Here is a 14,816-nt window from a genome sequence, read left to right as displayed (position 1 = left end):
TTTTTACAACGATAGCGAGTGCAAGTATTTATAGAAAAGGTTAAAACATAACTTTTTCTGAAGCATATAAACTTAATATAGTCAGAAGGAGCATGTAAAAACGTTTACAAAATGTTTCAATTTCAACTACAGTGCCATGAAGCATTAAAATATATATAAAAAATAATTTAAAACATGTTTTATAATTGCTTTTGCAGAGGAAGTGAAACCAAACTAACACGAAGGATTTCAATATAAACGATATGAACAAAAATTTGCATGAAATTCTAATAGCTCCAATACAACTTGCAGAACACAACCGTAAATCATTCTTTGAAAGTAATTCAAGTCTTCTAGCCTCTTTTTAAAATTCTTATTTGCTTTTCGATACAGTGTTATTAAAGCCATTATGTATAATATAGTACAATATGCTGTTACTGTTACTGTACAAATGATTAGCGCAGGAAAGCACTAATGGGTTAATGAATATTTAATTTTAATTATTAAATTAAAAAATATTTTTAAAAGATCTGTGTGACAGCCACATACAGCTATCGTACACTAAAGTACATTTATTGTGCCACCTGGCAGTTTGACTATGTCAGGTCAGACATAGTATTGCTGTCTGAAGCATCTAAGCAGGCAATTATGCTAGAGCTAGCAGTTCCTGGGACGACCAGATGGAAGAGGCCAATGAAAGGAAGGGTGCTAAGTATAACGACCTGGTTAATCTGTACCTTGGGAAAGGGTAGAGAGCATGGTGTGAGCCCAGAGGTGTCTTTTGGGTGTAACACAGGATATCAAGAGGAAGGCCAACAAAACCACCATATAAGCTGCAGACAGAGCCTCACAATGGCTGTGGTGCTTGATCAACCCTGGATGGGTCACCCTAGCGAAATCGTCTGCTGTTGAAAGTCCTGAAACACGCAGCGTTACAGTGCAGCGTATGCAATGATGTGTCCAGGTGCATCAAAGGATGTATTTCTCAGTGGTGCATCATATTATTTGAAAAAATCAAAGCAGTATTACATGTTGCTGTTCGGCATACTGTGGCACTTTTTGTGGTATGCTAGCTGACACCCTGCACATTTTAAAAGACTGCATCTGTATGCTTCCCATGTCTCCACTGTGCTTGAGCCCATACCATTCTCACACCAGATCAATTTGGTAGTTAATACCTCCAGATTAACTACATCCACAACATAATTAGTCAGCAATGTAATCTGCCCATAATGGGTTTATTCTAAGTTTAAAAATAATTTTCAATGTAGCTGTTAAACATTAAAAATACATTAAAATCATTCAGTGAAAGAAACAGATTGGGTCTCATGTCATACTCAAGTCAATTAGACAGTACACTAGCTACTTGATTCCCAAATGTTAAAATGACAGAACAGTCCCAAAACATATGAAGGTAAATTTGAGTATATTTTGATGCATATTATAAATCTCTAGAACTTGAATCTAAAAAATAAATGTGTTCACTTCAAATGATGATTGCAAATAATGATTCCCTAATGACTCATAATTCAAATTTATAGGTATTCTGATATAAGATATTCAATATCTGAATATATGCTTTCTAACTCACTATCCATTTTTAATAACTGTTTCTAAAAAGAATGCTACAATGGAATGTTATAAGTAAAACTCAATAACTCATTGCTTATCTATAGGACTTGTCTTTTAGAATCTGTGCACATAACTTTTCTTAACAGTCCTTTCACATTGCAACTGTACCAAAAAATATTTTGTTGAAATTGAAAAGATTAAGGCACTTACTGCTGCAGATGTTGTTCTGACTGTACAGCCCTTCTGGACACTTATGAAGGCACCTTCCTTCATGCAGGACATTTGAGTAGGCACAAGCTGTGCAGTTGTGAGCACTATTCCCAATGCATTTCATACATGTAGGATGGCATTCTACAAATCAGAAAAATATTAATATTAATCATAATCCTCATAATAAACAACAATAAATAATCAAACAAATGTTTTTATTGCAGTTTCATTACTGTGATACTGTGATACTTTCTAAACGTAAGGCTTCTTTCTTTAAGGTTGGCGATTTACCATCTCAAAAAAGTTTTTTTGATCACTTTAACAATGATTCAATGAAAAGCAAAAAATATAATAAAAGTAATGACCCTATAAGATTACTGAGGTTCTAATTATGCACAGTATTGCAAATTATTTAACAAATGCAAGGTAAAACCGCTGGACAGCTATAAAGCTGCAATGCAAATTCACCATAGTAAACTTACAAAGTCATATTCCAAAAATAATAATAAAGTAAGCTTAATTTAAATGTATAGATTTTCAAATAAATTACTTTCAAAGTGATCTTTATCTATAGGCGAATGGCCCTCTGAAAGCAGCTATGATGTATGGTTGAACTGAGATCATTTTAAATTATCTGTCTAGACCACATATACTTGCCTCTACAAATCATATCAGTTTCAAGATAGAACTGCGCTTTACACTCTGAAACACAGACACCATGGAGTAGCCCGTTGTGGTCTCGATCAGAGTGTAGTACCTCCTCAGGCTTCAAACACTGAACACAATCAGAATGCTTTGGACCAACACAGGAGCGACAAGACTGATGGCAAACTAGAGGATACAAGAAAGCAGTACACAGCATACAGTGATACAGTGTGCATGAACATAATGTAAAAAAATACTTTTACATGTGTATTTTCATAGAATGCCTTGTGAACTTTTGCATCAAGAAAAATATAAGAAGCAAAAATAAAACAAATTTAATTAACACAAACAGTGATTGCCACATGCTGTAATATTAATATCCTAAGTAAATGAAATATATTTTAAATTAGTTTTAAAAAGAGTCTGAAATGTAACACAGAGTATTATACTGGAACACAAGAAATTAAAGCTCTCTCTCTCTCACACAAAACAATTTTATGCCCGGCACACTGGGTTGTGTCTATTCAGTGTACACACAGCAATAAACTCAGATTGTTGTTAAGATATGAAAGAGGAAAAACTAATAATATGCAGAATAATTATATGTATTATGTATACTGATGGAAAAAAGAAACGCAACATTTTCTGGAATTAGAATACAATAGTTATAGCTTACGTACTTTCACAAAAAGTTCATTTGTTTTGAACAGCAATACAGCTTGTGCAGTGAGGCATTGCAACTTGCCAATCACACGGAAGCTCATTAGGTGCACTTTTACCCAATGAGGTCCAGGTGGAACAATATCTGATCAGGTCACCTTTAAAAAGGTCTTAATTCAAAGCTTAGGTTACTGAAACTTAGTCAGTTTTCTGTGCATTCCATAATGCTTCAAATGTCACCAGAACCATTGCCATGCTGCAGGAAGGCATGTCATGTGCCAGTGTTCCCAGACACTATGGAGTAAGCCACTCCACTGTGTCCCGACTGCAGAGAAAGTTTCAGAGGACTGGCAGGACAGATGACCAGTCCAAGATCCGGTCATCCTCAAGTGACCACACTAGAGCAGGACCGACACATCAGACTGGTCCATCTGTGAGATCGTTTCAGATCTGCCACCTGTACTACTGCTGAAACTGCCTGCAGACAGAATGCCCGCATCACTGACAGGACAGTGAGGCTCCATGCTGCTGGCCTTAGAGCAAGGTGACCTGTCAGAGGCCCTCTGCTCACATCTCCTAGACGTCACACCCAACTGGCTTGGGCTAGACAGAGGCTGCAATGGACTCATCAGTAGTGGAATCAGATCCTCTTCACGGATGGGCCTGTTCCACGCAGACGGGAGGGCCAGAGTGTGGAGGAGGAAGTGTTGTGTTTCTTTATTGTATCAGTATATATTACATAAATAGAATAATATGTGGAATGTAGATTCTTAAACTCAGTATTGAACTTAACTAACAAAGCAGTTTGAAAAGTAATGGGGTTACATTAAAAACCAAAAAGAACAACAAATGTATTTTAAAATTGATGACTATAATTATATATATTTAATACTGTCACTAATAAGTGACCACAGAAGGTGTTCTAGAACATGTTTAGTTGCATGTCTTGGCCATTCTAGACATACATATGGGTCAATTAGGCCTGTCTACAAATTTAATACATGAACTTTAGCTTGCTGTCACTATATTTACTTAATTAACACGAGGCCCAAGTATGTGGAAACCTTTGCTTTCAATATACTTGGTGTCCCTCATTTACCCAGGTGTTTCCACTTTTTTATCCACAACCTGCATATTTAAATATAAATGAGTGTATTAGTGTAAAGGGGTGTGAAAGGAAAGATGGACAAGTGATGCTTTTATACTTTTGCAGACTCCATGATGAGAGTAGAAGCCTTCTCCACACATATCCAGGCATGTTCTCTGGTGCAACACTAATCCAGCAGGGCACACACTGCACTGAGATGCTGAAGGGCCACTGCAGTCAGCACAGGAACTATGGCATTCTGCAAGAGAACCACAGAACTGGGTCAGATATTTGAAGATGTGCTTCTTTTTGTTTTCCACAATTCTATTAAAGTAAATGTACATTACTAACACCAATTCCCCCAAAGTAATTTATCATGTTAAGGTATTAATACTTCCAGTAAAAATATAGCCTATATATGTCTAACAATTAGACAGTTCATACAGAAAAACAAGTTTATGTTTGGCCACATATCACAAGAAATTTGTATCACAACAGTAAATATACTGAGTTATAAACATGTCTATCCCCATTTCTTCAACCTGTTTACTGTGATTCCCCTATGATGTCATGATGAAGAGTATATAATGTTTTCAGAGTAGAAGTGTAGAATGTAATATGTATGTATGATGAATTTGCATGCTATGCTATGCTAAGTATGTATGATGAATTCAACATACTCATAATTCATAATCAATGCAATTGGAAATCATGTCTTTGACAGGTATTAGTTCATAGTTTTTCAGTGCATTTACTGTTTAGGAAACTAAATAAAGGTAACACTGTAAAAACAGTTAAACCTGCAAGAGTAAAGAATCTTCTAGTGATAAACATGTAACTAAATAAATAACTCACCACTGCATCTGTTAGCTTTATCTTTGTAATACCCTTTTGGACAAAGGGGAATGCATTTCCCCTGGTGCAGTGCTCTCCCTGAGGGGCAGCGCAAACACTTTGAGCTGTCAGGGTAGCACATGAGGCAGGATCTGTCACATGCTAGAGTCAGAAAAACAAACTCTAAGTACATCAACAATAACTATGATTGGAGCTTAGTGTGTACATTTACTCACGAATGTCTTCATTCATAGTATGTGGTGAGCCAATTATTTTATAACATTTTGTTTACTGGAAAGTATTGTGAAACTGAATTCAAGGCTGTGAATGTTAAAATTATCTAATGTAATGTGTCCAAATGTTCAATTCTTTCTTGTCACACTATAAAAAATTATAGACTAGATATAGTCTATATATTTTCAAAGTATATTTGATTGCAAATGTTGTACAGTAAGCATTTATTATTTTGCATTAAACAATTTCCCAAGCAAATATAATGTCCGTAGAATTAAATGAGGAGTGCCTCACTACAAAAGATCAGGTAAGGAACACTGTGGCAAACTGATGTGATAATTCTAAATTACCACTATATTACCTAAAATATATTCCATTTTGCCAAGTAATTATGAAAATTACAACTTGTTAAACATAACTATAACAATCATCTAAGGCAGTAGTATATTGTCACAGCATTAAATGAAAAACAAAATAGCATAAGTATTCCTAAATAATTACAGTCTATGGATTTTTGAAATAAAAAAACTGTTTTAGAAGATCAAAACCTGTTAAAGGAACCATTCCTTTTCTGCTTTGTGCCACTGTACAAACATTAAGAATCATTTTAAATGATGTATTATTTTAAATAAACCTTTAAAAAAGCCACTTTGTTCTACAATTTTCAAGCAGTTTAAGGTTTTCAGGAAAACATCATGGTTAAGAAAATAAATTATAATGTCATAAATATAATAGAAAACATGATAAATATAAGTTCAACAGTTACCATAGCAAGTGCCTTGTTTAACATAAAAGCCCAGCCCACAGCTGGGTACACAGCGCCCGCTTCTGAGGAAAAGAGAAGGATCAGCACAGGAGAGACATGCCTGCTCTCCAGGTCCTTGACAAGAACTACAGGAGTCATGGCAAGCTGCAAAATATGGAGAAGAAACCTTTCAGATCCATGGGATTAATTTAGTGGCCAATATTGAAAATATTTTACATATAGCTAAAACATAGCATTATTCACTCTCATTTTGAATGGCATTCCAGTTCTGTTTTTACCAGGATAAAACACTTGGAACAATATAACATCTATTTTCTATTTTTGATATTACAAATGGCAAAATTCATCCCTAAGGTTTTTTAAAATATGTGTGTATATTCTTATACACACTTTGGGACTTTGTCCCAAGCAGGAGTTTCAAAACTACTGTATTAATCCTTAATATAGTTAATGGAGTATAAACTTTACATAAAATTGAGTAATTAGAGTGAAACTTAGAGGGCTTCCTGGGGTTTTAATTAATGAAACTGATAATGTGCTCATAACTGAAAAATACAGACTAAGATGATTTAAAGGTTATTAATTTCCAGAAGAAATAATGAGGTTCTAGGTAAAGTTTAAATGAACCACCCACCCATTTTCTAACTGCTTTATCTAATACACGGAAGAGCTGGAGCCCATCCCAGGAGGCAATGGGGGCCAAGGCAGGACAGAGGACACAGACAGGACACAGGTCCCCTGGCTGGGACACCAGTCCAACAAAGGGCACACTCACAGGCACAAAGACAATTATCCTACCAGTATGTCTTGTGACTGTAGGAGAAACCAAGAATACCTCGTGAAAACCTATGTAAACCCAGGGAGAACATAGAGAACTTCAAGTATATAGCACACCAGGGAATGATCACTGCAAGGCAACAATGCCAACCACTGTAATGTCCTCTAACCTAAACATTTCTTGGAGAGTTATAAGTGTCAAAAATCTTCTGATTCTGAATTATCCTTTATTGGCCCTTTACATATAAACTCAGGATATAACAGAAGGTTAAAAGGCTTGATTTAAGATTGATGCAATAAAAAATAAAAATATAAACATAACTTAAGTCTCTTTGAGCCTTGTACTAAACAGTTGGGGTCAATTGTAACGAACTGAAAGTAGTGTACTAACAGGAGTTCAACCCATGCTTAGTATGCAGCTGCGGTTTAAACTTGTGCTCCACCTTAAGACCAGTTGCAACGAACTTTGCCGTTGTGCGTAGTCTGCAGCACCGTACTAAACCTGTTCTCAATTGCAATGAACACAAAGTAACAGCTGCTGCCCTCTAGAGGTGACTAAAGTAGTGGACTAACTTAAACCACCTCTTCATATAATTATAATTAATGATAATAATTGTTTACACTTATATAGCGCTTTTATGGACACTCCACTCAAAGCACTTTACAGGTTATGGGGACTCACCTTTCACCACCACCAATGTGCAACATCCACCTGGATGATGCAATGGCACCAATAGTGCACCAAAACACTCAACACACATCAGCTATCAGTGGGGAGGAGAGCAGAGTAATGAAGCCAATCCATAAATGGGGATTATTAGGAGGCCATGATTGGTAAGGGCCAATGGGAAATTTGGCCAGGACGCCAGGGTTACACCCCTAGTCTTTTCAAGAAACACGCTCAGATTTTTAATGACCACAGAGAGTCAGGACCTCAGTTTTGCATCTCATCCGAAGGACAGCACCTATTTACAATATAGTGTCCCTGTCACTATACTGGGGCATTAGGACCCACATGGACCGCAGGGTGAGCACTCCCTGCTGGCCCCAGTAACACCTCTTCCAGCAGCAACCTTACTTTTTCCCAGGAGGTCACCCATCCAGGTACTGACCAGGCTCACACCTGCTTAGCTTCAGTGGGTTGCCAGTTGTGAGTTGCAGAGTTGCAGCACTATGGTTTAAGCAACTTAGTACCATACTTGGTGTAACGCTAGATCACTTTAGAAGGCTCCCAAATGTAGTGGAAATAATATTGTCACTATGTACTGAATTTATGCATCTGTCGCTTGGAAATGTATTGGAATATTGAACTCAAATTGCTTAACACTCATACCATATTTATTAATAATGAAGTTTATTAATACGTGTGTATTAACAAAAGTGTAATTTACTAATACTTAGATTTAATGTCAATCACTATTACTACAGATGCAGCCATTCAAAGTGTGCGGTACAGACACGTACCGCAGGTAAGATGACACGGGGTACCGCGGTGCATGATTGGTTGACCGACAGGGTCACTCGTGATCCGTTGGTCTGTCGTAGAAAGACTTACTGTAAACGTCTTTACTGTGCCCGTTGTAGATATTGAATTTTACCACTGAAGGGAAATCTTAGTAGCTGAGCATAAAAAGAATAGGAGCATACTGTAACGCGTGTGAAGGCCATAAACGATATTAATTTTGGAACGTAAACATACAGTATATAGCTGGTCTCGGTACTTTAAAAGAAAAAAATACACAACAGTATTCCATTTCTCCCTAAACATTGTAAGCTTCGAAGTCTTTAACTAACGTGATACCGGAGTCAACAAGCATACTTTTAGAATTTGATTAAAAGGGAATATAATATGGAATCGCGTATCTCAAGAATTTAATAACGGTATGATTATATCCGTGTACTGCGGCAGGGCTGTGTAGGGCTGTTTCGCCTGCCTGTTCATGCGAGCTGTCTTGTAGCCTACTGGTCTAGGTGCGTGACTACCAACTGGCAGGTTGTGTGTTCGAATCCAGCTGGTGCTGGACCTTTCAGTTTTATTTATTTATTTTTTAATCGCGTAACATAAACATATTACCGTATGCAAACTGTACTGTATACAATATGTATATGTATATTTAATGTCTTAACTGTGCCCGTTTAAGTATTGAATATTCATATCTAAGGGAAATCTTAACATAAACATACAGTATATGGCTGGTCTCGGTACTTTAAAGAAAAAAATACACACCAGTATTCCATTTCTCCCTAAACATTGTAAGCTTCGAATGAAACCACTAAATAAAGACATAAATATAGAAATCTTAAGATTTGTTTTATTTAATGTTGGTAGCAGGATGAACTGTCAGAGTGTATATTTTGTCGCTAAGTTGCTGCAAGATGTTAACAGTGAAAAAGGTATTTAGAAATGAGTTATTTCAAGATGAAAAAGAAAACATACACGAAACATGTTTTAATTACGACCAGAATCGGTCTTGAGATATTTTTAACTTGATTTACAGTATTTGAGAGGTATGTCTTAACACCGATACTACAGTGCTTAAGTACTGCTCACGTATATGTTTCTAGGTTTATATTATGCATTTCATACGGTCAAATTACTTTTGAGCAACTAATAAGAAGCGTGAAACGGTATGCGTTTTAGTTTCGTTTTGTGCTGGAGCCCGTGGATTGATTAGACATATCAAGTACATACAAGTCATTTTTTAAATGTTGTAGTTCGTCTTGAAAAAATGTTACGAGTACATCATCTATCAACAATTACACAGGTTCTGTTTCCATATTGCGGATTTTGGTTAGGTATTATCAAATCCAGTGGCGCTGTGTTTTAGTTTACTGAGTCCCATGTCACATGGTCTGTGATTGAAACCTGTAAAACCGGTTTAATTCGTCACAGCCAGCACTCTTCAGGTGTGAGGGTCTTCTGCTCAGAATGAAACGCTAAAATGTTTGTGTATATTCTAATGGTAGTGGGGGCAGGGTGTGTGGGAACAGGTTTGGTTGAAATTGCATTGGAGATCTATGTTCTTCACACCTGAAACATTTTCTCTGAAAGCATTTTCTTCGCAGTTTAACCGATCTTGTTACAGCATGTTACAGTTTACTATTATTAACCATATTAATTTTAAGTGCTTAATGTAAAATCTTGTAAAAATATATTTTCATTGTTCAAATATACATTACGTCTGACTATCATATAATAAGTTAAATACAAAACTAAAGAAAAAATAGGGTTAAATATAATTCAAAATATTTTGCTAACAATGTTAACTGTTTATGAATAATAAAATGTATTAACTAAGGAGTAGGATGGCACAGTTGTTAGTATGTTTTTTGTTTTGTTTCTTTTTCATAAATACAACAGTAGTACCTGATGTCTCAGTGGCTTTCAAAATTAAATTATGCATGCAAACCTGTGAACTAGAAAGATAACCAAGATATCCATCCATTATATTCCATAATATCCATGAAATATATGGCGCTGAAATACAGTATGTGTGACGCATAAAAGACACCAAGGGATTGGGTGAGCTCCCATCACAAAAAAAAAACTGCGAACCTGCACTACAGCGACCATAGTACAGTATGGAGACCAAGGCGTTTTACGGGAAGAGACGGGGTGCTTCTGCCGCCCCAGCTTCCAAAAAGTGAAGGGTAAGCAAATACAGCAGACTTCATCTGAAATACGCGATTACAGCGCATATTACAAAGTATTACTGCCGTTTTGAATTTTAAATTCAATTATAATTATTTCTTCGTAGCCTGTTCTTCAAGAAAACACCGCACGGGCGAAACGATCTACCACCAGGACAGTAAAAAAGAAAGCGGTAAGATGGAAAAAAAGAAACGTTTATTTTGACTTCTGTTCCGTGACTGATGAATACTACTGTGTGACTTTACTTCTTACATGAATTATGTTATTTTGCCACAGGCCGTGGGTCTCTGCTCTCGGCCACTGGCCAGGGTGCCAACCTGTAGAAGCAGCACCTGTATGGAGACATTTCGGCAGCAGCGGGAGCATTACGATGCATTACTGGGGAGGATTGGGAGGCTAGAGTTCCAGCAGTCAAACAGTTGAGCAGCTGTCTCCCGAAAAGTGCCTCTCCCCGCCGCGCAGGCTGCAATGCCTGGCGGAAGCTCTGCCCCCCGCAGAGCACACACTGCCTCAGGACACTCCATCCCGGCCTCTCAGTTCACCACCGCGCAGGAATCTGTTGATGCTGTCCCCGCCGGCTATCTCCCCCCGGGAAGCACGGCGGAATTCACAGATGCCAGTGGGACGAATAATTCTCCCAGATGTCCAACTGCTACCCATCACCCAGGAGATGGAGGGGGGGTTGTACTTGCAGTGCATCGGCAAAGACGGGAAAGCAAGAGCCGACCGCTACGCCGCCCTCGTGTTTCGAAATCTTGTGACTTTTGAAATTTACTGGGGGTGGACCACGTCTGTAAATTTCGATGGGTCCAGAGGCAAAAGTGCCTTGCCTTGCAATCTCCGGGAAACCATTAGTACGATGGTGAATCGGAGATTCTCAACCCTTGCTGCGTACGACTGGAAAAGAATTCGTGATCGGATCAACGAAATGCTTCGTAGGAGGAGGCGGTCTTTTCCTCTTGTCTAACAGTCTGTCCACAAACAAAACATTCCTGTTAGACAAGAGGAATTGAAAAAAAACAATTTTGTCAATGAAAACCGGTGTGTGTGTCTCTCCCTGCTGGATGTCCCTCTCACAAACTGCTGAATAAATAAAATAATTTTATTGAAAACGAGTTTGCGATTGTCTGGTCTTTAAATTCTTGAGATACGTGATTCCATATTATATTCCCTTTTAATCAAATTCTAAAAGTATGCTTGTTGACTCCGGTATCGCGTTAGTTAAAGACTTCGATGCTTAAAATGTTTAGGGAGAAATGGAATACTGGTGTGTATGTTTTCTTTAAAGTACCGAGACCAGCCATATACTGTATGTTTAAGTTCCAAAATTAATATCGTTTATGGGCTTCACACGCGTTGCAGTATGCTCAGGCACTAAGTAAAAGGAGATGCTTCGTATTGCTTGACTAATTTTAAAAACTAAGTTATAAATGCAGACGCTCCCTCGGTGCGCTGCTCTGGTGCGTCGGCTCCTACACAGTGCCTGTCTGCCGTAAGCGTTACAATATACATACCCAACACTGCTTGTACCCATCTGTCATGCAAATAAAACACCTTGAATTGAATTGAATTGAGGGGAGAAGGGGGGAATACTAAAGCCAATACTGGCTCAATGGGCTTTGACGTGCTAATGCGTTGGTTTAACAGTCCGGGTGTGGCAGGCTTCCAATGTCAACTCGACTCGATTGGAAGACAATGAACGTATTTTAGCCCTAAATGAATTAATAGCAAACATGGTTTACATAAAATACATTTTTCCAAGAAAGTTTATAATAATACGATCTATAGTTGAAATCTGAGCCTACTTTAAAAATAAAGGAAAAGCATTTTCAGAGAGCAATCACGCTGTGTTTATGTAGAAAAAGCGATTAGGTTTATGAGCAATCTAATTACCTATTCGCTTAAAACGCTATATAAAATAAAGTTTATTTAGAGATGAATGATCAGTGTCGCAGTTTAAATAATGTGAGTCAGGAAACTAACACAGCGCCACCGGATTTAATAACGCAATAAAAACGCTATAAAATAATGTGACACAGTACAGCACAGTACAATAATACTGACCATGACTTTAGAAGCATAAATTACCTTACACTCAATTTAAACACAAGCTGTCTTTCTGTATGAACCTCTAAGCTGGTTCATACAGAAAATGTAGAAATGCATTAGCCTGATTATGATTAAAAAACACACAATTAAACACGCGTTTGCGATTTAAATCAGAACACGATTTAAATCAATATAAAAGTTTATATTGTAACGCATACTGTCCAGCCTCCATTTCTCTATAAAAATTTACTCTGTTGCACACACACACAAAATAGAAGCAGGAACCGCTGTCAGAAGGGAAGATATGTTCAAAATATCGCAAATATCGATCATGTTGCGATATTTTGAAATATAAAAGTCAATTGATTGTCCATAATATCGCTTACCTATTTTTTCGAAGAAATGTTTGTTAAAATAAAAGTCCAGAACCAGCTGGATTCAAACACACAACCTGCCAGTTGATAGTCACGCACCTAGACCAGTAGGCTACAAGACAGCTCGCATGATCAGGCAGGCGAAACAGCCCTACACAGCCCTGTCGCAGTACACGGATATAATCATATCGTTATTAAATTCTTTAGATACGCGATTCCATATTATATTCCCTTTTAATCAAATTCTAAAAGTATGCTTGTTGACTCCGGTATCACGTTAGTTAAAGACTTCGAAGCTTACAATGTTTAGGGAGAAATGGAATACCGGTGTGTATTTTTCCTTGTGATATTTTAAGCTCTAGTTGAATGATAAGTGTCGCATTTTAAATCATTTTCGTAGCTAGAAATTATGAAACGCCCTGTTAAAAGCAAGGAAGTTTTTATGCCCGTTGAAGTAAAACAAAATGCCTGACAAAGTATGGCTTGGACAGATTCCAAGTGCTTGTACAAATGTGCTAAAGAAATTATACTTTGAGAATACAGCTTGTCCAAAGTCATCCATTATTAATACTATTAGTAATATCTTCAGTAAAGGCTTTGATGCATAAATATTTCTGATAAAGGTAGGTTGTGTACTTTTGTCCAACTGAGCAATCTTGCTTTCATAAAATATACCAACATTTTAATGACTGATGATTAACATGCTGTAATACACAGTTCAAAATTAAAGGCTCAAATGCTGTACATGAGAGGTTAAGCTCCCCCTGGCGACACCGGATAGTAAGTCACGTGACACACGTGAACTGCGTGATACCGCGACACGTGTATGCCGCGAAATACCTCACCCATTTTGAATGGCTGCATCTGTAGCTGTGAATTTTATGATATCCTAGGGAGTTTAGAGAACAGAACTTAAGCTAATAGTTATATAAATGGAGCATGAGCCTTTTAATGTGTTCTGGGAGTCAACTAAATAGATTTGTTAAATATTTTATCGTGGAAATCAGAGGAAAGTGATTATTTATGATAGTTCTTCGGAACACTGTCCCTTCTCTGTTCATATCACAACATCAATCGACTGCCTCAAAAGTAGAACACATTTCAGATATAACATCACAACAGGACATTCTCTACAGCCACAAGACGAGACTTTGACAGCAAAGGTCCCTCTGGCCTGGACACTCATGTAAGACGGTGTAGTGGAGTGGAGAGTGTTGATGTGGAGGAGAGTGGTACAGAAGTGGTGCAGAAGATCTTTGTATTGTATTACAGCATTGTACACATGCTTAAAAGAGAAGAGAGAAAACACAAGCCTTCTTCAGGTGTGAGGGTCTTCTGCTCAGAATGAAATGCTAAAATGTAATGTAGGCTCTGAATGGGTTCAATTATGATTTGGGCTTGATTGAGGCCGCTGCCTTTCATCTAAAATCCTGCTTGAATCCTTCTAAACTAAAAATTAGACACAAGAAGAGAAGAGGCTCTGGTGAAATTTCTCTTTTTTTAATTTCTCTTTTGAGAAAGGGGCGGGAGGGGGGAACAAGCTGCCCAGCTGTGTGGAATGCTACATAACCCTAAACAGACAATACACACTAGCCAAATATTTGACCAAGATATCCAGACACAGCTGGATGAGCTCCACCAGTCAGGACAGGCAATTAAGATACACTCTACAGACATTCACAACAGCGACATATCATAAAATATTTGCACATACCGTTAAATTATTACTTGTTTTTCAGGAAGTTAAAAAACACTTGAATTACTTATCCAGTCTCTCAAAATAAAATTATTTTTCAAGCAATGTAACTAATGTCGGGCAATGTGTTTTTTTTAAATCTAACATTGACAGCCACATCTTAAATCTTGTCAGTCAGCTCTTGTGGTGATTCAAATAATTTGGGATAACAAGTGATCTCAAAGTCACCGAGTTCACAGAGCTTCAACAACAGATGACAACTTCCTTAGACCTTTCTTAGT

General features: G+C 37.4%; 1 protein-coding gene across 3 annotated transcripts in view; it reads right to left on the bottom strand.

The window, feature by feature from the left end:
- The window catches only part of fras1 (Fraser extracellular matrix complex subunit 1), a 367,570-nt gene that overhangs the window by 212,517 nt on the left and 140,237 nt on the right, over positions 1 to 14,816 (bottom strand). For all 3 annotated transcript variants that reach the window (XR_015935951.1, XM_088629471.1, XM_088629472.1), the window contains 5 exons: positions 5,988 to 6,131; positions 5,009 to 5,149; positions 4,272 to 4,412; positions 2,419 to 2,592; positions 1,762 to 1,902 (listed from right to left, as the gene is read on the bottom strand). Coding sequence is in view for 2 of the 3 variants with exons in the window: in XM_088629471.1 (XP_088485597.1) it covers positions 1,762 to 1,902; positions 2,419 to 2,592; positions 4,272 to 4,412; positions 5,009 to 5,149; positions 5,988 to 6,131 (741 nt within the window). In the remaining variant the exon portion in view is untranslated. The remainder of the gene's footprint in view (positions 1 to 1,761; positions 1,903 to 2,418; positions 2,593 to 4,271; positions 4,413 to 5,008; positions 5,150 to 5,987; positions 6,132 to 14,816) is intronic.

The sequence above is a fragment of the Lepisosteus platostomus genome, chromosome 4 (genome assembly GCF_059453375.1).
Source record: "Lepisosteus platostomus isolate fLepPlt1 chromosome 4, fLepPlt1.hap1, whole genome shotgun sequence".
In the NCBI taxonomy this organism is placed as follows: domain Eukaryota; kingdom Metazoa; phylum Chordata; class Actinopteri; order Semionotiformes; family Lepisosteidae; genus Lepisosteus; species Lepisosteus platostomus.
The sequence above is the reverse complement of the archived record's forward strand: the minus strand, read 5'-3'. Positions and strand labels throughout refer to the sequence as shown.